We start from the raw sequence: 25,313 nt of genomic DNA on the forward strand, positions 1-25,313 counted from the left end.
GCATTCCCCGAGTAATAACAATTCTGGAGCATCTATTCTTATGGCTCTGTGTTGTGCTGTTCCTTTATTATTTCTACTAGAAGTTATGGATGAATTGCTAGCAGTCTGCAGTAATGGCACAGGGGGTCAGGGCTCCAGATGGCGACCAAAATGGTCGCCAATGCGACTTAGAATTGTGAAATGGCGACAAGACTTTGTAGTCTTGTCGCCATTTGCGCCTAGACCCTCCGCTGCTCTGCCGCTTTAAGAAGATCGGCATTTTATCCAGCAGGCAGAAGGCAATCCAATAACAGAGCTCTGCACAGTGGATAGAGCTCTGTTAGAGAGGAGGCTGCTGATTGGTCTTAGTATTCCCGGGCTGCCCTGCCATTGGCTGCTCATCTCACCCCGCCCCCATTCTCCTGTGCTGAACACAGCAGACGCTTGATCTCAGTCAGAGTAATGAAGAAGACAGGGAGCCGCGCCATGCGGACTGCTCCATAGAACGGAGGTCAGCTTGAGAAGGAATAATTAACAATCCACAAAGAGACAGTCACTCACCCCTGCGCTGATAAAGGCTAATCCTTGTCTTTACAACCCTGATAACACTCAGGGGGCCCGCTGCTGGTGCTCCGTGTGAGCTCCCTGCCTGGGCTCACAAACATTCTTAATAAGGGAATAAAAGGGTTAATAGGAGCCCGCACTGGTCAAGACACTAAAAAGCCAGTGAACCATATCTCTTTCAATAGTCTGCTTAGTAGGAGGGGAGGTTATCTCCTAAGCACGGACTTTTGAAAGAGATATGGTTCACTGGCTTTTTAGTGTCTTGACCAGTGCGGCTCCTAATAACCCTTTACATACTTAACATTAGCAAGTGGCGAGATGACTGCTGATCACCCCCCCACTTGCTAATGGCTGCCGCTGCCCAGTATCCCCCCCCCCCCCCCTAACTTTCTCTGCGCATCTCCAATTTTATGCTGAAGTGTTGGGGGGGGAAAGACACCTTTTCTTGTGAGCCTGATAAGTGCAATTGTGACCAGATCCATCAGTTGCCGCACGTGTGGCGGTATTGAGGGAGCACTCCGCCATTTGTACAGCCTACAATGTACTCCAGAGCTGCACTCACTATTCTGCTGGTGCAGTCACTGTGTACATACATTACTTATCCTGTACTGATCCTGAGTTACATCCACCCCAGCTGCAGATTGCATCGCTACGCTCCTTACTCTTTGCAGTCTCCGGTCTGACACAGTCCCGCCAAGTGCCAGAGTCTGCTAAAAACAACTCAGCGCTCCAGATGGCGACTAAAATGGTCGCCAATGCGCCTTAAAATTTGCAGATGGCGATAAGACTTTTTAGCCTTGTCGCCATTTGCGACCAGGCTGCCGCGCTGTAGCTGGATATTGTGGCGGGGCACGGGCATAAGTGACGCGCTGTCATCTCAGACTCCTAGAGAAACAGACAGGAATGGAGCGGAGCTGAAGTAAGTGTCCATGGTGCTGTAACAGGAAGAGGCAGAGCCCACAGTCATGACAACTTAGCGGCGGCCTCGCTTTTTGGCAGTGTCGGGAGAAGCTTTCAGCCGGGGTGTGTGAGGTAGGCGCTCTTAGCGGGAAACTCTGTTGTTCTCGGGGCTGCTGTGTGAGTGGCACTGGTGTTCGGGGAGCAGGGCAGAGCCAAAATGAGCGCAGCCGATCGGGAGATCATCCGTATCGCTAAGAAGATGGAGCGGATGGTGCACCCGCCGGGCCTTCTGTGCCCGGCGGGTGAGGGGGAGCTGCCTGCTGTGGGCTCACTGAGGACGACTTACCTGCGGCCAGCGGGAGTCACCTGAGGACAAAGCAGGCTGACTGCAGGAGCTCTGCTCTGGGCCCTCAGGTCCTTCTCGGGTGGTATCAGAAGTGCCCCCTGATGCAGCAGAATACAGGCTGCTGTGAATGGAGGGCTGTATCTGAGGCATCAGGGTGACCAGCCTCACATAGGGTACTTTCACATTAGCGTTTTTCTTTTCCGGCATAGAGTTCCGTCACAGTTATACCGTAATTACATGTATTTTAAATTTGGCGACTAAAAATGTAATTTGGCTCCTAAATTTTTCAGGTTAGGAGCCAATGGCTCCTTGATATTTTTTTTAGTCTGGAGCCCTGGGGGTGTATACCTGCACAGACTCTCTCTATCCAATCAGTGCTGCTGTTTTCAGACTGTGCAGATACACCCCCCCCCCCCCCCCAAACTTGTTATCACCCCTCTGTACCCTTACTGCAGACTGCTAGCAATTAATTCATAACTTCTAGTAGAAATAATAAAGGAACGGCACAACCTAGAGCCATAAGAATAGATGTTCCAGAATTGTTATTACTTGGGGAATGCATGAAGCTATTAAAACAGGCATGTCAGGAGCGGTGAGAGGTCCTCTTTAAAAGAAGGGGGGGGGGGGGGGATCTTCTGAAAAATAAAGATTGTTCAATGGTTTGTACAGGATTTGAAATGGCTGCAACCTTCCACAAACAGCGCCGCACCTGCACATGGGTTGCATGTTGTCTTTTAGCTCATTACTATTGCAGTAAATGGGATTGAGCTGCAGTACCACACACAACCTGTGGACATGTGTGGCACTGCTTTTGCAAGGAACCTCTCATGTTTTCTAACCTATAAAAGCCTTTTAAATTGAATGTTCATCTTTTAACACTCCTCATTAGGTCAAATGTTTTATACATTTTTTTTATAATCTTTAGTGGTCATAGATCCAATTTTCTGATACAGAGCTCCAGATCGACATAGCGGTATCGTATACCATGCCACCACTAGAGGGAGCTTACTGCATACAAGTGGTAACATATAACATGCTGCCTGACTGCAGCCACCACTAGAGGGAGCATACTGCATACTAGAGGTAACACATACCATGCTCTCTGCCTGCAGCCACCACTAGAGGGAGCTTACTGCATACAGGCGGTAACCTATATCATGCTGCCTGACTTCAGCCACCACTAGAGGGAGCTTACTGCATACAGGCGGTAACCTATATCATGCTGCCTGACTTCAGCCACCACTAGAGGGAGCTTACTGCATACAAGCGGTAACATATAACATGCTGCCTGACTTCAGCCACCACTAGAGGGAGCTTACTGCATACTAGCAGTAACGCATGCTCTCCACCTGCAGCCACCACTAAAGGGAGCTTACTGCATACAAGCGGTAACATATAACATGCTGCCTGACTTCAGCCACCACTAGAGGGAGCTTACTGCATACTAGCAGTAACGCATGCTCTCCACCTGCAGCCACCACTAAAGGGAGCTTACTGCATACTAGCGGTAACACATACCATGCTTTCTGCCTGCAACCACCACTAGAGGGAGCTTACTGCATACAAGCGGTAAGGCATACCATGCTGTCTGTCTGCAGCCACCACTAGAGGGAGCATACTGCATACAAGCAGTAACATATAACATGCTGCCTGACTGCAGCCACCACTAGAGGGAGCATACTGCATACAAGCGGTAACATATAACATGCTGCCTGACTGCAGCCACCACTAGAGGGAGCTTACTGCATACTAGTGGTAATACATACCATGCTGTCTGCCTGCAGCCACCACTAGAGGGAGCTTACTGTCTACTGTGCTATCACGTATAAACTGTATGCAGTAAGTTCTTCAGCTCCCCCTAGTGGTGGGTGCAGGCAGACAGATTATTATGCATTAGAAAGAAACAGCTACAACTGAGGTAAAGATTATTAGGCCCCTTTCACACGAGCGAGTATTCCACGCGGGTGCAATGCGTGATGCGAACTCATTGCGCCCGCACGGAATCCTCACCCATTCATTTCAACAGGGCTGTGTACATGACCATTGGTTTTCACGCAACGCTGGCCCCATAGAAGTGAATGGGACTATGTGAAAATTGCATCGCAAGCAAGTGCGGATGCGATGCGTTTTCCGCGGATGGTTGCTAAGAGATGTTTGTATACCTTCAGTTTTTTATCACGCGCGTGCAAAACGCATTAAATCGGATTGCACCCGCACAATAAAAACTGAACAACTGAACGTGATCACGTACAAAACTGAATGCCCTTGCTTGTGAAATCGTGCATTTTTCACTGAATGCATTTGCAACGCATCCGGACCTAATCCGCTCGCGCTCGTCTGCAAGGGGCCCTAAAGAAACTAATCAGCACAGAGAGTCTGAGTTTTCAACCTGTTTAGATTGAAATGGTGATCAGAGGGACATTCATTAGGCCTATTTTCAGACATTTCAGACCAATAGAAATTGCATAAATTTTTGTTTGTCTGTTTAGATGGTGACAGTGTTTTTCGAACCGGGTGGTATGTGCCGAATACTGTGTGGAAGAAGCCGGGCTTGGTGGAAGCCGTAGAGGCTGCTTGTTCCATGAGGGATCTTTTTCTTGGAGCAATACCCGGCAAGAACACAGTGGAGCACGAGCTCTGCGTCGTCATTGAGCCTGGCCTGCTGTTTGAGCTAATGGAGGTAAGAGTCTAACTGCATCAGCGTTTCATCGTGTAGGTACTACAACACCTAGCATGCACTGCCATCGTAATATTGTCAGAGTGCTGGGAGGTGTAGCGATTATCTAGTGTGTATGGTGCCTGGTGGACCATCCCGACATCAGGGAGACTGATTGATTGTGCTTGTACCTGTCTAATCCCTTTACTTCTCTTAAGATAAGCGGTGCTAGATGTTTTTAACGGCCACCTATCACATGGGACTTAGGCTACTTTCACACTCGCATTTGGTGCGGATCCGTCATGGATCTGCACAAACGCATCTGTTCAGAACTGATCCGTTTGTATTATCTTTAACATAGCCAAAACGGATCCTTCTTGAACACCATTGAAAGTCAATGGGGGACGGATCAGTTTTCTATTGTGTCAGTGAAAACTGATCCATCCCCATTGACTTACATTGTGTGTCAGGACGGATCCGTTTGGCTCAGTTTCATCAGGCGGACACCAAAACGCAGCAAGCAGCGTTTTGGTGTCCGCCTCCAAAACGGAACGGAGGCCAAACGGATGCATTCTGAGCGGATCCTTATCTATTCAGAATGCATTAGGGCAAAACTGATCCGTTTTGGACCGCTTGTGAGAGCCCTGAACGGATCTCACAAACAGAAACCAAAACGCCAGTGTGAAAGTAGCCCGACACGTTTATGGTGGAGTCTGCTGCGTTGTGTACCCTAACCGTTCCTTATGGAAGTCTGCCATCATGAACCTCTAGTTTCTGTATCTCAGACTCTGCAGGTGGAGGAGACATCGAGCACATCTCAGCTGAACGAGTTGCTGATGGCATCTCAGACCAGTCTGCTGACCGAGGTCCCAGTGGATCTTTCTGCAGATGCCACAGTCCTTAAAGGGTCCTTCCTCATCAACCTAGAAGGTAGGAGCACGCCACCTTTAGAGATGTCTGTGCATTCATCACTTTGATGCAGATTATATTAGTTTAACCTGTCATTTTCCAGGCGGTGACATCCGTGAGGAGGAGGCATATAAAGTCATAATTCAGCCGAGTACCAAAGAACGCTGCCCACGCTGCAGAAAGTATACCACCAAATCTGCCCTCACCCCCTGCCCCCGCTGCCTGGAGGCTATTGCCGGAAAATGGGGCCAGTAGCCTTGTGGCTGCCACGCTGCAGGTGCCTTGTGTCTCCTCGACCTGCTGGGAACTGACAGTTGCCGTCATCTGCCTGGCCGGTGTAGATGCATATACTAAGTATGTGCTGATTATTTACAGGAGAGCTGCTCTCATAGTCTGCACTATTCTGGATTATTAGACTTTTTCTGCAGCATTGTGATAGCTAAGTGGGAAAATTTTACATTTCCATAGCAACCTGTCACAAGGCTATATGACTGATGAACGTGACATCACAGGCCAAGAGAGACCATGCCCTCACTTGAGGGCCACAGCCCTTTCCAATAGCTGATTGCCTGGAGTCAGACCCCACCTGAGGATAATTCATGTACTTAATAGGTTAAAGAGGCTGTCCGGGCTTTTACTGTTGATGGAGATACTTATGGACTAATTTTGCCCGTATGTTCATGGTACTTCAAAGGGGTTCTCCGGGCTTTTACTATTGATGACCTATCCTGAGGATAGGTCATCAATATCAGATTAGCGGGGGTCTGACACCCGGCACCCCTGCCAGTCAGCTGTATGAGGAGACGGCACATGCAGTCTCCCTTCCCGTCCACTGCTGCCGTTTATAGTCTTTGCCACAGGCCGCAGCGGTGAACAGGAATAGCCGTCTCCTCATACCGCTGATCCGGGGGGGGTCGCACCCCCTCCTATCTGATATTGATTACCTATCCTGAGGATAGGTCATCGATAGTAAAAGCCTGGGAAACCCCTTTAAAGTACCATGATCATGCGGGCGAAATTACTCCATAAGTATCTCCAATGAATATTCATGCGGTGTACTGATCTCCATAATGAGCCCCAGCCCTTAGGATTCCTTTCCTAGGTGGCACTGGGCATCCACCCCTAGTGAAGACTCTATTATCGTGTGTACCCCAGCAGGGGGCAGTTTTGAGCCCACTTCATTTAGTGTTCCGACAGCTTATAGTATGATCTGACCCATCTTTATATGTCAAGAATCCTAATACAACTCATGGATGTGACTGACCTCTGTAAATGGGAGAATCGGTGTGAACCCCCCCTCCCTACACTCCATGACCACAGAAAGACCCAGATGATCCTTCCCAGTTCTGCTGACTGGGTGAAAGGGACCATGTGATACACCATGTGACTCCACAGAACTAATAAATGCTTTCTTTTCTGCACATATTTTTCACTTCAGGGCTGTTCAGTGGATGCAGATACACTAACACAGGGATACTTCACCTGCCGCCCTCCAGCTGTTGCAAAACTACAATTCCCAGCATGCCCTAATACAGTGATGGGGAACCTTTTAGAGACCGAGTGCCCAAACTGCAACCCAAAACCCACTTATTTATCGCAAAGTTCCAACACGGCAATTTACCCTGAATACTGCAGTCCAATATGGAATATCTTCCATATACTTTATTATTCAGCTATAATAGCCTGCCTACATTCAATGCGCTGTCTGTGCAGTTCATAGTGCTCCCTGCGCTGATGAATGGCAGGAAAAGTCTGAGGCATATCGGTACATCATCAATTTTTTTTCAGTGTGCGGGTGCCCACAGAGAGGACTCTGAGTGCCGCCTCTGGCACTCGTGCCATAGGTTCGCCATCACTGCCCTAATAGATGTAGGCTGTTCAGGCATAATGGGAGTTGTAGTTTTGCAACAGCTGGAGGGCCACAGGTTGGGCATCTCTGCCCCAATATGACACTATTAGGGGATTACACTGACAGGTTCTCTTTAAATCATGTATGTACCCACAATGCATCTGTGGTAGATCTCTCCCATACTGACTGGTGGAATGTGGGAAGCTGCAGTGTAATGGGAACATCCTATGAAGTCGTTTAATCCATCAGGACAAGATCTGACCACAAACCCGCAGGAGATCCAGAAGCTTCCAGTAAATGTACAGTTGGTAATAAAGCACTTCCAGCTCTGGCACATTATATATATTGTGAAGGACAGAGAATGTGCGCAGCGCAGAAGTGAAATAAATTTTCTTGTATTTTTTTTTTTTTAATTAAGAATAGTGTGATTTTTATTTTTTATTTGTTTTGGTGCAGTTACCTAAAGGAAACTTCTCCAGGCGGGAAGGTGTGAACGGAGATGATTGTGTCTGTAGGGTGAGGCTACACTGTGACTTTTTGTAGCGCGGCTGATTTATTTTAACTATTAAACTACAGGTGCAGTCCAAATTAAAGCAATCTTGTGGACTACAGCTGTAGAAACAATTAAAATCAATTAGTCGCGTTACAAAAAGTCGCAGTGTAGCCCAGGCCTGATGCCTCTTTCACACGGGTGAGTTTTCGATCCGAGTGCGATGCGTGAAGCAAACACACAGCATCCGGACTGAATCCACGCATTATTTCTGCGTTTAGGAAAAATCGCTGCATGCTCTATATTCAGTGTTTTTTATGCAGTTTTGGGTCCATAGAAGTGAATGGCGTTTGCATGAAAAACGGATGCAATGTTAATTGCGGACAAGAAAAGGCATTTTCTATGAGAGTGCCGGCAATGTGCGGTCCGCAAAACGTGGAACGCACATTGCTGGTGTCTGTGTTTCTCGTACTTTTTTCCATTGGGGGACACAGACCATGGGTATAGCTTAGAGGTATTAGTAGGAGGGACACTATGCAAATACAAAAGAGCTCCTCCTCCTCGGGCTATACCCCCTGACTCCACCAGGAGAAGCTCAGTCTTTGCTTAGTGTCTGGTGAAGGAGGTTGACACTCTGATTCTACTCCTTTTTGTTATTTTTATTCTAGATGGGGACTCAGGTCGGCATGGCGCCTTCCTGGTCCCACGTGGAGTGCCCGCCGCCGTCTTTAGGACGTTGCCTGGCTGCCTCCATTTCCCCCCAAGAAGATAAGTGGTTCCGGGCTCGACCTGTTAGCTCCGGCATCCCACCAGCTCCTGGGTCACCTGCTGCTGCCCTCCATCCAGAGCACTGCACTCCTGGAGTCAGACGTCTGAAGAGGTGAACCCTGCTGGTCCTGAACAGAGGGAGAAGACTGCAGGAGCAGATAAGTATACTGCAATCGCTCTCTGCTTCCCCCCCCCTCCCTGTCTTATGTCTATGGGCCGCCTGGGTGAACTGAGGGGGTTATCTCTGTCCGGGGGTTCTAGGGCATGGAGGCACTATTCTGGCTAATCTCCCTGCTGGGACTTTCGGCTCTCTCTGAGTTTTTTATTTATGAGGCATGACTTTTTCCTGCTGGCGCTGCTTCTATAACTTGCAGCAGCACCCACCAACCACTCGCCCCGTCAGAGACCTCGGACAGAACGAGGATTGGGCTGCAACTGCAGGCGTGCGTGGTGCCTTGTTAACCCCCGCTTCGCTGTGTTCGGCACTGGGGGACATGTTTTCAGGAAGCACAAGGAGTGGAGCGCGCAATTTTTTTCCCGCGCTTCTATCGAACGGGGGCGGAGCCTGACTTTATTTGATTATTGAAATGTATACATGTTTCCGTTTTTTGCGGATCCGCAAAAAACGGATGACATACGGAAACATTTTCAGGAACAACGGATCCGCAAAAAACGGACCGAAATTCGGATTATAGAAAAATACTGACGTGTGAATGTAGCCTTAAGGTTTCTTTTCTCTAACTACAACTGTAGATTTCTTCCATAGTTGTTATCATGCCTAAGCCTAGCACCTTCTCAGGCTCCAATGGGTCCTGTTAGACCACTGTTTTTTGTGCCTCCTGCCCTGGCCCTGGACAGGATCTCCTTCCTGCCCAACCCAGCTCCTAAGGCAAGCTGGTAGCTCAGTGATAAGGCTGTTGCCCCAGTCCAGACTTTCTGAGTTCAAACCACTTTAAGCCTTTTAAAAAAAAAAAAAGGGGGAAAAAATGTTTATTTCTGTCCCGGCGGTACACGCTTGGGCATCTGCCAGGTCCTGCGCGGCCGCTGATTTGTCCTGAGTCGCCAAGGCAGCAATGTCCTTTTTGGACCGTATGGCAGTTGCCAATCCAGTGGCCCCTACCACTCCGTCTCCCCACAGTGGTTCCCGCTGAGGTCGCCTGACTAATAAGAGGCAGCGTGAGCGGTAGCATCCATCCTTGGATGACTCAGTTTCCCCCCCTCGTCTAGAGATGTGTTCAGACGACTCTGGGATTGTCCGGCTCGGACGAGGTCATGGAGCGGGTCCCTCCGCCTAAGCTCCCCATGTTTGGCGGACTTAGTAGCGGCTGTCCGTGACACCTGTAATTTCCAAGGGGATTCTCCTCTATGCGGGAGTTCCCCCCTTTTTTGTTTTCCGTCCAAGAAGCCATAGGTTGCCGCGTTTTTTCCTATCCATGAGGGATTTCCGCGGTCATACCCAGAACCTGGGACAGGATCATCCCTTTTACGACTGAGCAGTGGGGAGGGCTGGTCTTCTCCCCTAGGGTGGATCCCCCAGTGTCCAGGATCACTGCCTTCCCTATCCTTACCGGCTCCTCTCTGCAGGACGTTCTGAACGGGCGCCTAGATTCTCTCTCAAGAGCCATTCATCTCTGGCGGCACGTTAGGCCAGTGTTCTCCCCAGGTGTGGTTGCAGCGCCACCACCTGAACCTGGCGGAACATGATGCGTCTACTGACACACCAGATTTGGTTCTCCAGGTGTCTGTCTTCCAAATTCCTTTGCGAGGCTTCCATGGACATTGATTCCCTCGTTACCCGCATTGTAGCCCTCTCGTCATTCTGCACAGAGAGGTCGGGTTGATAGTGTGGGACGCTGACGCTTCTCAAAGTGTCCCCTTACTAGCCTCCCCTTTGAGGGTTCCAGGTTTTTTAGGGCTCAGCTGGACGAGTTTTTCTCTACCGCTATCTGGGGGGCAAGAACTCTAACATTCCACACCTACGTCCGAACATCCCTTTCGAAACGGGTCCTCCGGTTCCAGTACCAGTCCTTTCGCTGCCCCGTCGCTGGGGGGGCTTCAGGACTCCCGCAGGACCCCCCCCCCCTTTCAAGCCCCAGCCGTTATGGTGTCCAAGGGCGCAGTCGGCCTCCCTGCTACTTCCACAGGTTTGGAGGGCTCATGTTCAGGACGCCTGGGCTCTAAGAATTGTAACGTCGGGTTACAAGGTAGAGTTTACATCCAGCGTTCCGGGGGATCCGTTCCGTGCCTCGGATCTCTGGATGGCAGTTTCTTCCCTTCTGGACCAGGGGGGGTTATTACCCCGGTTTCTCCAGAGGAACAGGGCACGGGTTTCTTTTCAGACCTGTTAATCGTTCCAAGGAAGGAGGAGTCGGTGCGTCCGACCCTGGATCCGGAGCTGCTCAAATTTTAATCCTCCGAATAAGGAGGTTTAGATTGGTATCCCTCCGCTCTGTTATTGTTTCTCTTCTCCAGGGTAATTCCTCGCGTCCGTAGACTTCCGGGACGCCTGTCCGCATGCACCGATCGCAGAATCTCACAACGATTCCTGCGCTTGCTATGGGTGACCGACTCTGTGTTTTTGTCGCTCTCCCTTTCCGGTTAGCGTCTGCCCCTAGGGTCTTTACCATGATCCTAGCGCCTTTTATGGTTCTTCTTCGCACCAAGGACATTTCTTGGCGGCCTTACCTGGAACAGCGTCCGGATCACTGTTCAAATGAAACAGCTCGGATGGTTGATCGACTTCCACGATCCTTCTCCTCCCGTCCCTGAAGCTCTCCTTCTGGAGATGTTTTTGGATGCCTTGACCGAGAGATTTTTTTCTTTCAGACTACTAGGTCTTCTGGATCCAAATGGCGGTGTCGCACCTTCTGCGCACCCTGTGTCTCTCCTTTCAGGAGTACCTGCGGGTCCTGGGTTTTGTGGTGGCCTCTTCCGAGGCCGTACCATATGCCCAGTTTTTTCTCACACTCTGTCGCTGCGAAAGGAGATCTTTCCCTCTGGGACGAGACCTCTCGTGGTCTGTACGCTTACATCTGCAGGTGACGCGTTCTGTTTTATATTTTCTACAGGTTCAGGAAGCTTTTTTTTGTGGTGTGGGCTCCCTATGAACCTGACGGCGGGAAGATCGTTACTCCCGTTCTTTTCCTGGAACACTGATGCCTGCCTCTGGCTGGGGCGGCGTTCTCCGATCCCACTCGATCCTGGGGGTTTGGTCGGCAACAGAATCATTTCCCTATCAACATCCTTGAGCTGAGAGTGACTTACTTCAGCCATCAAGGTGGGACCGCAGCCGGACAGTGATGCGGGAAGTAAAAAAAATTAAATAAATGTGTGTGTGTGTGTGTGTGTATATATATATATATATATATATATATATATATATATATATATATATATATATATATATATATATATATATATATAATTATTATTCTGCTGCGGGCGGAGTCACACGTTCCAGTGTGGTCAGCGGTATTCCTTCCGGGAATAGGCATCTGGGCTGCGGACTTTCTAAGTCGAAACAATGTGGATCTGATGTCATCATAGGTTCAACAACAAGCTCCCAGGTCTCCGGCTCGCGCCTGAGGTCCGAAGGCATATGGGGTGGACGCGCTGGTGTCTCCATGGCTTCGTCCCGACAGGGAGGTTCTACTGTCTCGGGGTCCTCTCTTCCTCCGGAATCTACGGTTTCTTCGTTTAACGGCGTGGCTGTTGAAACCGTTATCCTGAAGATGAGGGGATTCTCGGATTCGGTGGTTAGAATCATGATCAGGGGAAGCCGGCTTCCTCACAGATTACTATCGTACCTAGTAGGCCTTCATGACTTTTTGTGAGAACTCGGGGTTCCCTCCCCTTCACTTTTCCATCCCGATGGTGCTGTCTTTTCTGCAGTCTGGACTTGAGATGAGTTCCCTGAATGGTCAGGTTTCGGCACTGCCTTCCTTTTTCAAGGGTCCCTTGCTCTTATGGGTCCTGTGAAGGTTTTTCTTCAGAGGGTGGCACATTTGGTTCCCGTATGTTCCCCTTTTGCCTCCTTGAGATCTCAACTTGGTCCTGCGCGCTCTGCAGACAGCCCCCTTCGAACCTCTGGGAGAGGTCTCCCTGACCTTTCTCACCTGGAGAGTGGTTTTCCATGGCCACATCTCCCATCAGACGGGTGTCGGAGCTCGCCGCTCTTTCCTGCCAGGGGCCCCTTTCTGGTTTTCCTCCAGGATACGGTTGTGTTCCGTCCGGTTCCCTCCTTTTTGCCCAAGGTGGTCTCTTCTTCCACCTTTTAGCAAGGATCTTGTCCTGCCCTCCTTTTACCCTTCTCTGGCAAACTCAAAGGAACGCGCTCTACACTCCCTGGCTGACGTCCGGGCCTTGGAAGTGTATCTAACGGCTACCGCTTACGTTCGCAGTTCTGATTCCTCCTTGTGGTTCCCGAGGGACCTCGTAGGGGTCTGGCGGCCTCCAAGGTCACTGTGGCACGATGGATCCGCTCGGCTGTTATCGCGCTCGTGGTAGGGTTCCCCGGCTTGAATTGCCGCTCACGCCACTAGGGTGGTGGAGGCTTCCTGGGCAAGGCGCAATCGTGCCTCTGCGAGTCAGCTGCGTAAGGCGGCCACCTGGTCGTCCTTTACGAAGTTTTATCAGCTGCATCCCTGGCTTCGGCTGATGCTGTCTTTTGCCGTAGGGTTTTACAGGCTGTGGTTCCTGTTTGACCGCTGGACGTTCCTCCTGGCGGTGCTGATGTTTTTCCCACCCCATGGACTGCTTTAGGACGTCCCATGGTCTGTGTCCCCCAATGGAAAAAAGTACGAGAAAAGGAGATTTTTGTGAAACTCACCTGTAAAATCTTTTTCTCGTCTTTTCCATTGGGGGACACAGCTCCCACCCATTCTGCCTGTTGCAGGAGGGGTTTTTCAGTTTATTTGTGGTTGGGCCTTTTAGGCTTGATCCGATGGCTTCCGTTATTTTTTCTTGTCTCCTTCTCCTACTGCTTTGCAACGCCTGAGCTTCTCCTGGTGGAGTCGGGGTATAGCCCGAGGAGGAGGAGCTCTTTTGTATTTGCATAGTGTCCCTCCTACTAATACCTCTAAGCTATACCCATGGTCTGTGTCCCCCAATGGAAAAGTCGAGAAAAAGATTTTACAGGTTTCACAAAAATCTCCTTTTTGCAGATCCGCAAAAACACATACGGACGTGTGAATGGACCCTAATGGTTAATACAAAGTATAAGGATTGGGCTCCACAGTGATATGTGGTCACCCAAGAGTTCCCATAAAATCGAGGTATTACCGTATGTTTCCTGTGGGGAAAGATCATGGAGGCCTTGGAATAACCAGTGGAACCCTAAGAATGTAGGGCCTCCAAATACCATCTACTCTGAATACAGCAGTAGGGCGCATGTCTGTTCACCGCTCCTTGCGCTTCTATGGAATTGTTGTTCAACCACAGTTGTGGCAGTTGCTGGTTTGAACCCCATTGGGTCTTTTGGCATGGTTTTTCTTTGGTTGGCTTGCTTCTCCTTCTGCTTGTGCACAAACTGAAGCTTTCTCTCCAGGCTGGAGGGGGTATAGCTGCCGGGGGGGGGAGAAGCTAACAGCTTTATCTAGTGTCGCCTCCTAGAGGACATAGCTATACCCACGGTTCCTGTGTCCCCCCCAATGAAGAGCGAGGAAGATTCTACTGGTAAGTTATACTAAAATCTCCTTTTTACAGCTCATACACAGACTAGTAAAGAGTGTTCGCAGCCATCACAACAAAACCTTGTGTCCCGTTAAAATAGCGTCTGTTTATTTACTACTTTTTATCGTGAGCAAAGCAAATTGATGTTTTAAAAGACTAGTGTTTCCATTCAAGCAATCCTGGAAGCCCTAATCAGAAGCTGCACTACAGAAGGGGGCCCCGCAGCTCTCTACAATGTCTATGGCTGCTATTAAGAGCACTTTGATTGTGGGTAGCACGGCTGGATAATGTCTTCAGTATCTGCTGGCATCCGGCTTCCTTCCTGCTGTATAAATAATCGGGGGGGGGGGGGGGGGGGTGTAACAGTTCAGCTTTTAGGTCACACATATTTGCATGTGATCAGGTGGGGCAGAATATTAACAGATTTCATTAATTACACATTGACATAGTGGCTGGCATAGACCTAGATACTGTACAAAAGCCCTGAATGGCGTCACCCTCCTGCAAGGGGGAAGTTACAAGGCAGACATGGCATCCACCGCTTCTATGAGGTTCAAGGCTAGGCTGTACTGCCCGTGATTTTCTGGCATCAGTTCCACCACTTTGTCTACCAGTTTTGCTGTGGTCGGGATGGGCACGTCTGTGTTCTGGAGATCCTGGGGATCCTGGAAGAGATAAGATTACAATGGATTTAGGTTGGTGATCATAACAGCATCATGGCAACTGGCATACAATCTACTCATTGGTCTGGTCTCGGCAGCTTTTAGCACAGAGACTGGCTGACATGGATTTAAATGGTAAAATAAATTTCTCGCTTGTTCATTGGGGGACACAGGACCGTGGGCATAGCAGCTGCTGCTGCCACTAGGAGGCAACCCTAGGCTGAAAAAAGTGTTAGCTCCTCCCCTGCAGGCTATACCCCCTCCAGCCTGGAGAGAGCAACTCCGTTTTTAGCTTAGTGTCGCAGGAGGCAGACCTCCCTGCTTTGCAGGGCATCATGCTTTATTATTATTTCTTCTCCTTTTTTAGGTATGGGAAACAGAGTAGCCTGGCTACTCTGTCTACCCAGGGAGCGAGTCCAGTGTCGGGTTTTTCTCACCGTCCAACCTCCCCCAAGAAGAAAAGAGGACCAGGGCAGCATCACTCCTCTGCTTCCCACCAGCAAAGGGTCACCCAGATCAGGTAACCCTCCACCATTCCAGCGCCTGCCACTGATGTGCCAGCTGCTGAGAAGGTGCCCCTGCTGGTCCACCACCGGAGGGTGAAGAGAAGAGGAAGAAGGTGAGGTGAGTAGGCACATAGGGCAAGTATTAACCCTCCCACACACTCTTACGGCAAGTCGGCACCTCTGTGGGGGGGTGCATTCGCCCGCTGAGGCAGGTTTTTCAGGGGAGCATTTGCTGTGGTGTGGGTGCAGCGACCGTCCAGAGGAAGGCCCCACCCCTTCCTCTCCCGGTGTGGTTGGATGCTGCAACGGACATTGGGGGGTCACTAACTGGTGGCTTTGGAGGGCTCTCTCCGCGGCCCATTAAGAAGCACAGGTCCAAATGGCTGTTCCTGCCGTTCAGGCCGGCCGCAGTTCGCCAGCCCCTGTCTCTGGGGGGGGGGGGGGGGGCGCGTAGCTTCATTTCCCGCCGTGATAGGCCGCGGCTCATTAAGTCTGGACGGATGTTCAGACTGTAGCTCGTCCCGCCCCTGTCTTTTGCGGGGGCGAGGCCTAAATTCCTACCGCTACTGGGGCAAGGGGGAGGTGCCTGACATCCCACTCGGCTCAGAGGTGCTGGAGGACACATAACCTGAGGTCACACGCTGGTAGGACAATTCGTTTTGGTCTTTTTACAGCTTGTGTCCAGAATTAGGGAGCCCACCATCGACCCCCACAAACTTCCGGCCACCACCTATTACGCTTGCACTATATGCAGCGTTAAATTTCCACGCGGCCAGGCGGACTGTTTGTCCCGCTTGCTCTGCGCCTAAGCAGGTCCCCCCTTCCCAGCCTATGCAGATATCCAATCGTCCCTCCAATATGGAAGCAGAATGGGCCCGGGCAGTGGAGAACCTCTCCAAGTTATCCCAATCCACCCTGTATCTAATGGGTCACTTGGTTGACAAGTCCACACCAATGCAGGCTGCACTGTTATCAGGCGAGCAACTGCAGAGCAGATCTTCTCAAAAACGTTGCAGAGCAGGACATTCCTCCTCCTCAGACGCATCTGCTTCCCCACCCCCTCCGGGGTCACGCTCGGACGCATCATCTCTTCCTGGAGTAGTTCTGTCTAAAGGGGAAACTGAAGACTCAGATTCTGATACGGATCTGGAGTACTGTCCCACGGTTGTGGCTATGGTAGAAAGTCTAATTGCCGCTATACGACAGGATGAGTCTCCCTCTACCAGCCGCCAGAGCGTGTCTTTTCTCCGCTCTAAAAGGCAGTCCAACTGGACATTCCCACTGCATCACGACTTTTCCATAGTCATCTCTAAGGCTTGGGACCATCCAGATCGCCGCTTTAGTACTTTAAAGCGTCTGGATCTGCTGTACCCTTTTCTGTCAGACTGTGTCTCTAGATGGGCCATTCCTCCTAAAGTGGATCCCCCGTAGCACGTCTGGCTAAGAATACAGCGATTCCTGTGGCGTACAGCTCCTCACTTCAGGATCCAGTAGATCGCCACATGGAGTCTGTGGCTAAGTCCATTTTTGTGGCAAGTGGTTCCGCACTCAGGCCCATTTTTGCTTCTGCATGGGTGGCAAAGGCGGTCTCAGCGTGGGCTCTATGCCTCCATCAGGACTTGGAAGCGGGGGTCCCTCTTACAGAAGTACCTCTGAAGAATCATTGGATGCGGGGCACACTTGTCGCCCGCTCTTCAGCTCTCGCAGTCGCACTACGACACGAATTATGGCTCAAGGTGTGGGCAGCGGATTCATCCTCAAAACGCTCCCTGACAACTCTGCCTTTCTCTGGCACTCGTTTATTCGGTTCTTGTCTGGATGAGATCAGCTCTGAGGCTACGGGAGGTAAGAGTACCCACCTTCCGCAGACCAAGCATAAGCGCACTTTTCACGCTAGGTCGCCCCATTCCCGGGCTCAGTCCTTTCGCAGCTTTGCAGGTACGCGCCCAGCGGCAGGGAACTCTTCCTTAGGATCAGCGAAAGCAGTAGTTCTTTAAGCCGCAACCAGCTTGGCGACCACGGGCTCAGCCTACCCGCCCCGCAGCCAACAAACAGGCCTCAGCATGATGGTGCGCCCCCATCCCCTTGGGTGGTGGTGGTGGGGGTCCCCTTCTCCTATTTCAGGAACATTGGCAGGCCCACATCACAGACCCATGGGCACTCGAGATCGTGTCGTCAGATTACAAGCTCGAGTTTCCTTCCCCTCCTCCAGAAAGGTTTTTCCTATCCCAACCTCCCAAAAGAGCGGATCAAGCCACCGCTTTCTTTCAGGCGCTCCAGGCTCAGGGGGTCATTTCCCCGGTTCCTCTCACGGAACACTTCACAGGTTTTTATTCAAATCCGTTTTTAGCTCCCAAAAAGGAGGGGTCAGTTCATCCGGTTCTGGACCTCAAGCTGTTGAATCGGTTTCTCTGAATACAGCAGTTCCAGATGGAGTCTCTTCGTTCCGTAATAGCTTCTCTGGAACAGGGCAAATTCCTTTCCTCCAAAGATATCCAGGACGCATACTTGCACGTCCCCATTGCCCCGGCGCATCATCACTTTTTGCAGTAGGCTCCAAACATTACCAATTCGTCGCTCTCCCCTTTGGTTTAGTGATAGCTCTGCGCGTTTTCACAAATATTCTGGCTCCAGTTCTGGCCCTCCTTCGTTCCAGGGGCATCTCTCTAATCCTCTACTTGGATGATATTTTAGTAAAAGCGGTGTCCTTCACAGCACAGTCTCCGCATCACTCTGGAGATGCTAGCACAGTTTGGCTGGCTAGTGAATTTCCAGAAGTCGTCCCTACATCCATCCACATGAATCACATTTTTGGGGATGATTCACGACTCGGACGCGACTCTAGTTCGCCTCCCTCGGGACAAGTGTCAGACCCTCCGGCGAGCGGTCAGCCTTCTTCTCAAGCACCGTTCCCCATCCATTCGCCGGTGCATGCAGGTTCTGGGCATGATGGTCGCTACCATGGACACGGTGCCACTCGCGCAGTTTCACACCAGGGCACTCCAACAGGCACTCTTGTCCTGGGACAAGTTGGCGGACTCCTTGGACAAACCCATAGTCCTCTCTCCGATGGTGCGCTCGGCATTCAGATGGTGGCTCTCCACACCAACGTTGGATTCGGGGAAATCCTTTCTCCCAATTTCCTGGATGTTCATCACTACCGATGCCAGTCTTCATGGCTGGGGAGGAGTCTTCCCACCCTGGATGGTACAGGGGGTTTGGTCTCAATCGGAGTCCAAACTGCCAAACATTTTGAACTTCGGGTCATTAGTGTGTCCCTCCTTCTGAAGGGTCAGCCAATCCGGATACAGTCGGACAACGCCACAGCAGTGGCCTACATCAATCATCAAGGGGGAACCCGCAGTCAAGCGGCCATGGCCGAATCCTCGCCGATTCTTCAATGGGCGGAGAAGCACGTACCAGCCCTGTCGGCAGTCTACATCCCAGGGGTGGGGAATTGAGCGGCAGACTCTCAGACGACCGTGGACCCGGGGAAATGGTCCCTGCACCCGGAGGTCTTCACAGAAATCTGTCACCGTTGGGGATGGCTGGACATGAAGGCGTCCAGATTTAACCACAAGCTACCCGCTATCTTCTCTCGCACAAGGGATCCAAAGGCATGCGCAGTAGACGCTCTAGTGGCACCATGGGACGGGTTCTCCCTCCTGTACGTGTTTCCGCCTCTCCCTCCTCGAGTATTCTGCAGGATACGGATGGAGGGCATCCAGACAATTCTCATTGCCCCAGACTGGCCCCGTCGAGCGTGGTACTTCGAGATATTCCACCTCCTAGGAGACACACCGTGGCCCCTTCCACTCAGAGATTTACTCTCTCAGGCACCGGTCTACCACCAGCATTTCGAGTCGCTGACGGCAATGTCTGAACGGCCGTGAAGGCTTGTCCCGTGTGATATAGTTCTTCCCTCCCCGTGGACTGCTTTGGAACGTCCCACGGTCCTGTGTCCCCCAATGAACGAGCGAGAAAACGAGATTTTTGTGAATTCACCTGTAAAATCTCTTTCTCGCTAAGTTCATTGAGGGACACAGCACACACCCATTAGTTACCATGGTTTCCACAGATGGGCTGTTGGTTTCCGGTGGTGTCCTCTATTGCGATTCGGACATACTGGGGTTATTGGTTGTTATTTCGGTTATATGTATTATTATTTTTTTCTCTCTGCTACTCCTACTGCTTGGGCACAAACTGAGTTGCTCTCTCCAGGCTAGAGGGCGTATAGCCTGCAGGGGAGGGGCACTAACACTTTTTATTCAGCCTAGTGCTGCCTCCTAGTGGCAGCAGCAGCTATACCTACGGTCCTGTGTCCCCCAATGAACTCAGCAAGAAAGAGATTTTACAGGTGAGTTCACAAAAATCTCATTACTACCCCCCCCCGTTCATTGAAGTAGTTCTTAGACTACGGTGAATATATATATTTTTTTTTTTGCTCTATTCTCTAAGGAGTAGTCAAATCTGTCTTCCCAAGGAAAAGGTGGCAATGCTATTGGACATGTGTAGAGGTATTGGCATCATGTAACTATGTGGATTCACTTAAATGCTATGAACACCTTCAGAGGCAACTCTGGGCTAACTAAAATAATTTTTAAACATTTTCAGTGGCTTTTGTCATAAAGAGGTTAGTTCTAGTCTAGCCTAAGTCTCGCTCACCATCGCTTTGATCCACGTGCAGAGTGTAGGTGGCAGTCTTGCCAGCAGTTCCATCCCCTCTTTTGTCTGAGTGTGTAGTAAAGCGTGTGCCAGCCGCTGCCCGGTAAGAACCAGAAGTTGAGAAGCTAAAACTTCTTTGTCCACAACTTGAAGGATGGCCTAAGAAGAACATAAGAACTTATCCAGGGCCCTAAGGCTTATAAATGGAGGAGATTCTGTAAAACCGATGTGAAGAAAAATGAAGCAACCAATGAGATGGCAGCTTTTACTTTTAAACCACATTTGAAAAAAAAAAAAAAAAAAAAGCTGTCCTTAGGATAGGCCATCGATATTTGATTGGTGGGAGTCAGACACCACAGATGAGCTGTTCTGCAGCAGCTCCAGAGTTGGAACTACAGCCATGTCTACTGTGGGTAGTGGTCAGAACTGGTTATTGCACTGCTGCTCCTATTCACTTCAATGGAAGCAGAGAATAGAAAGAGCTATAGTTCTGGTGCCAACACTACTGCAGAACAGCCGATGAGCAGGGGTGTGTGTGGAGTGTTGGATCCCTGCCAATCAGATATTGATGGCCTATCCTGTGGACAGGAGAACCCCTTTAATTACTAAGTACAAATGCTCCACTTTCCCCTTGGACTAGTTTTAATAAATCTCCACAATAGTAAAATGCAAAGTTACAAGCACTTGTTGCTGAAAGGCTGAGGGCACCTTTGACATGGAAACATTTTATATACAGTATGTTAAAGGTTACCTTGAGTTACAAAAAGTTGGACCAAGTTTCAGTCTGCAATCTTCATTACGTCATTCATTTCCGTATCCTCTAATATTCAGTTTACATTCTGCTCCTAGTTTTAGACTTTTTCTCATGTGGTGGTGTCTCTACCAGTAATACATGCTGCATGTGAGGTCTGCATGTCCAGGATGCTGCTGCCTTCACAGTTTCCTGGACTTGAGACTTCAGGAATAACGGACTTCGCCTCGTCGGAGACCGTACATAAAATTTTAAGCAAAGTGACTTCGGATCTAGGAGCTCGCTTCGCTCATCACTACTGATGGAGCATGGCCTCCCTCTACTGCAGAATCTGCCATGTGTGTATTCCTATTTGCACTGTGATACTTCTCTGCAGACTGCTGTGGGTGCTTTACTTCCTCTCCACACTCTGATATAACTTGCTCTGTTGAGTACAACCTCTTCCCCCTCCCTGCTGGTATCTCTAACATTGTGCAAAAGAAGGGAGGTGGTAGAGTAGAGTGCAAGCTCTAAGTAAAGCAGATAGATGATGTCAGTCCTGAGCGGACAGGGGCTGCACAGCCAACTATGTAAAGGAGTTGCACAAAATGCAACAAAATGGTAGTTTATTTTTAACAAAGAGTATTTAGAAAGATACTTAATTTTGCATTTATGAACAAATAAAAAGTTACCCACAGACATCAAACATCTCGTGATCCAATCTGCAGAGATCATATCCTATGACAAGAAATGGATATACAGACTGAACCACTGCCCAGGACTGGTAAGGGTACTTTCACACTAGCGTTTTTATTTTCCGGCATTCCGGAGTTCCGTCCTAGGGGCTCTATACTGGAAAAGAACTGATCAGTTTTATCCCCATGCATTCTGAATGGAGAGCAATCCGTTCAGTCTTTCTAAATGTTCAGGACGGAGATAATACCGCAGCATGCTGTGGTTTTATCTCCAGACAAAAAAATGGAACACTTGCCTGAATGCCGGATCCGGCACTTTTTTCCATAGGAATGTATTAGTGCCGGATCCGTCCTTCCAGTCTGCGCATACCTTAAAAAAATGTGAAAAAAAAATAGAAACTGAGAAACTGATCTGTTTGTCCGCATCCAGATCAGTCTACAAATGCTGTCCGTTTGCGTGCAGATTGCTGGATCTGGCAGGCAGTTCCGGCGACGGAACTGCTTGCCTGATCACTCTGCCGCAAGTGTGAAAGTACCCTAATCGATGTCGCGAGCAGGTGGTTCCACCTCTGCCAAAAAATTAACTATTTCTTACCTCTTCTGCTATATGGTCAAAACCGTAGTTGTACAGCTCACACACATAATGCCGCTGCAATGTGTCTTCATTTACTTGAAGTTGTGGGGCAAGCTCCACAGCTAGTTTCGGCCAGTCCATTGGCTCCTGCTCCACTTCTGGTTTGGCTTCCTCTGTCTTTACAGTAATCTGGGACTGGAACTGAGCCTGGACGGCGGCACTAATAACCTTCATCAAAAACTGTGATAAGACAGGTGACAAATCTATTTACAGTCTCATCTTTATAATCCTATGGGTTAGATCTTGGAAGACATGCTGCTTGGAACATACCTGTTGTCGTAGGCTTACTATACTGGGATCCATGTCTCCACTGGGTAGCAGCTGAATTGACGTAAGATCTTTGAAGAAGGCACTCTTTCCCTGAATTCAAAGTCAAGAATGTTATGGATCTTGTGCTGCAGACTGACAAACAGTCAAGACAATTATATATCTAGTTTACTTTCAGCATTTCTTTCTAGGTTTAGTGTTCCTTAACCCTGTCACATACATGTGTGGCACAATGCTCCGAGGACTGGCATAGTGGAGTCTGCATCAGGTCTGATATGGGGGATTCGCTGCACTCCTAGGCTCAATGTTAAATAAAAATAAAAAAAACCTTTTAAAAATATTAAAAAATAAATAAATAAGATATAAAAATTCAAATTACCAATAAAAAAAAAAAAATTAAAAAAAAAGTAAAGATCATTAGTATTATCCCATATTAAAATATATATCCTGTACAGTGAACGGTGTAAGGGAAAAAAAATTCAAATGGCTGATCAGCCATTTTTTGGTAGCGTCAACTACCCAAAGAATGGAATAAAAAGTGATCAAAAGGTCATACACACTCCAAAATGGTATCAAATAAGAGCTGCAGATTCCGACTACATTGTATGCAATACTCAATGGTGCCCTTATAAAGTACAACTTGTCCCGCAAAAAATGAAGCACTCATAAGGCTATGTGAACAGTAAAAGATAAATTATGATGTCAGGAAGGTAGAGAGTGAAAAACTAAAATACAAAAACTTTGTCCTTCAGGGTTCAAGAAACATAATGCAGAGGCTGTGTGTTCTCCTTGCACTGTAGGTGAAAGCTCCATCCAGCCTCATACCAAAACAGCCCCACGTCCAATCGGGGGAATTTAAAGACGTAGGGGGTTATTTATTAAGACCAGAGTTTTAGGCGCCGGTCTTAATAACCCCTGCGCTGCAGGCGGATCCGCCGAAAAGGCGCCGGCCTCTACATAACCTTGACACATCCAGTGCCAGTCTAAATCTACGCCAGCTTCCTTGCTGTCTTACATTCAGACCATTTTCTACGCCTAAAACAGGAGCAGAAGATGATGAAAGTAGGAGATAGTGTATGAGATGGGCCTGTCGGCCGGTCCCCTTCACTCCCGCTTTTTTTTTTTTTAGAGCTGGCGTGAGCAGGCAATAGTCAGATTGTGGTGTAAAAATCGGTGCCAGTTATTTCTGGATAGTAATGTTTTTTTATTAGAATAAACCCACAACATTGGCTTGGTTCATAGCTCTTCTAATGACCAACACAGAGGGCTGATCAAAACCCGCAACTAATGACTGCAGCGTCCGGTCACATCAGACAACAAAGAGCACAAAAAGTCGCCGTTGAGCTCGAGGCCAAATTAATAATATTCAATAATTCTGCAAATACTCTGTATTTAACTGCTTTCTCAGTTATATCACATCTTCTACTCCATTCACAACCAAAGTCAAAAGTCTGCAGAAATCTGAAAACTGTCACTGAGCTTCCTGCCCTGCACTCCGGGAGACACGCTGTACGGTCATAGATAAGAATAGTGGGACCCTTCCAACAGCGGCTGATGAGTCCCTTGTTTTTTGGGGAGGGCCTTGTTGCCAAGATACAATGCTTGACCCCATAAGGGCCAGTCCATTTTTGGGCTTCATGACCACACAATTTTTCATCCTGCCATTCCTGAACGAAACTTTTTTTTTATAATACAGGTTTTTTTTTGGGGGGGGGGGGGAAGCATGTAAGAAAAAAAAAAACTTCACAATTCCACCATCTTTTCTACAGAGAAGCCAGCCCCGGCAATCATATCTCCACATCTGTCTCCACTGCATCATCCTCCTCCTGTCTGTCTCCTATGTACTTATTACACTACATGGATTTCTGGTGATTGACACTGAGGTGACCCGCTTGCTGCCAGTTCTTCTCGCCTTGATAGAGTTGGCCTGAGCTAGAGACATATTCACTCACCTTAGAGTCAAAGAGAGCGAGAGGTTTAACAGACTTGAGGGAGAGGTGCATGGTGGCGTACATGATGGCGCACAGTACAAACTGGTGTTCAACCAGGGGGTAGTGAATATGCTTCTGCTCCAAAGCCAGCTCCACAATAGAGCTGGGACCGTCCGCCGACATCCAGGCGTCTTCTACCTCCAGCAGCGGGGGAGACATCTCATCACTGGTGACATCAGCCTGAAGACAACAAGACTCTTACAAGAAAACACAGCAAAGAGTGCAGGGAAAAGGGATATCCATCTGTCTAATGTCTATATCTATCCATCAGATATCTATCCATCTACCCATCCATCAGATATCTACCCATCCATCAGATATCTACCCATCCATCAGATATCTACCCATCCAGCCCTCTCATATATATTATATATATTCACCCATCCATTATATTATTTCTTATTATTTTATCTGGAAGGCCTGGCAGAAGTGTTAGTTTCCTCTTAATGTACAAGACAGTGATCCTTACCTCCATCATTGTCTGTAAGAGATCATAACAACTTCCCAGGAAGATGGTCATCGATGTATCGCTCATACCCACATCCTAAACAGCATGAGGAAAGTGATGAATGTGTAACTGCATAGTCCTGATAATAATGGGGGGGGGGGGGGGGGGGGGGAATACACACTGACATGGCCGTGGATGAATGTGTGGGCGCTGTGTAAAATCCTACCGCCACAGCCCCATGTCCTGATAATGACTAAGTGACATTGGCAGTAGATGTCTCAGAGGCTACAAGCTCGTATGCAAGTCAGACCAAGAAACAGGACGCTTAAAAGGGCTGCCTGCAGGTTTTATCTCTTTTAAACCATCTTTAAAAAATAAAATAAAAATTATACCGTTTTATAATTAAACAAAAAAAACAACTCATGGTGTAAATTAATAAAATGCTGATATATATGGAGCACATAGAGGAAGGGCTGTAATAGAAGGAAAATCTTTTTTGGTGTCCGCTGTACTTACCCGTCTGCACAACCGGTCCTTTGGAGCTTTCCCAACCTAGGAGAATAAACAGATTTTTTTTTTTAAAT

At 48.9% G+C, this 25,313-nt stretch overlaps 2 protein-coding genes across 2 annotated transcripts in view; one reads left to right on the top strand and one right to left on the bottom strand.

Annotated features, from left to right (window-relative positions):
* The window catches only part of LOC122923211 (isoleucine--tRNA ligase, mitochondrial-like), a 76,059-nt gene extending 68,443 nt beyond the window's left edge, over window positions 1-7,616 (top strand). The window contains exons 21-23 of the mRNA XM_044273959.1: window positions 4,279-4,469; window positions 5,231-5,375; window positions 5,458-7,616. Coding sequence (XP_044129894.1) covers window positions 4,279-4,469; window positions 5,231-5,375; window positions 5,458-5,609 — 488 coding nt within the window. The 3' untranslated portion in view covers window positions 5,610-7,616. The remainder of the gene's footprint in view (window positions 1-4,278; window positions 4,470-5,230; window positions 5,376-5,457) is intronic.
* Window positions 7,617-14,217: 6,601 nt separating this feature from the next.
* RAB3GAP2 (RAB3 GTPase activating non-catalytic protein subunit 2) overlaps window positions 14,218-25,313 on the bottom strand; it is a 55,574-nt gene continuing 44,478 nt past the window's right edge. Inside the window, exons 29-35 of the mRNA XM_044273958.1 lie at window positions 25,246-25,281; window positions 24,751-24,825; window positions 24,243-24,461; window positions 22,294-22,383; window positions 21,985-22,203; window positions 19,965-20,123; window positions 14,218-14,796 (exon numbers count right to left, since the gene is read on the bottom strand). Coding sequence (XP_044129893.1) covers window positions 14,647-14,796; window positions 19,965-20,123; window positions 21,985-22,203; window positions 22,294-22,383; window positions 24,243-24,461; window positions 24,751-24,825; window positions 25,246-25,281 — 948 coding nt within the window. The 3' untranslated portion in view covers window positions 14,218-14,646. The remainder of the gene's footprint in view (window positions 14,797-19,964; window positions 20,124-21,984; window positions 22,204-22,293; window positions 22,384-24,242; window positions 24,462-24,750; window positions 24,826-25,245; window positions 25,282-25,313) is intronic.

The sequence above is a fragment of the Bufo gargarizans genome, unplaced genomic scaffold, assembly GCF_014858855.1.
Source record: "Bufo gargarizans isolate SCDJY-AF-19 unplaced genomic scaffold, ASM1485885v1 original_scaffold_1365_pilon, whole genome shotgun sequence".
NCBI classification, from domain to species: Eukaryota; Metazoa; Chordata; class Amphibia; order Anura; family Bufonidae; genus Bufo; species Bufo gargarizans.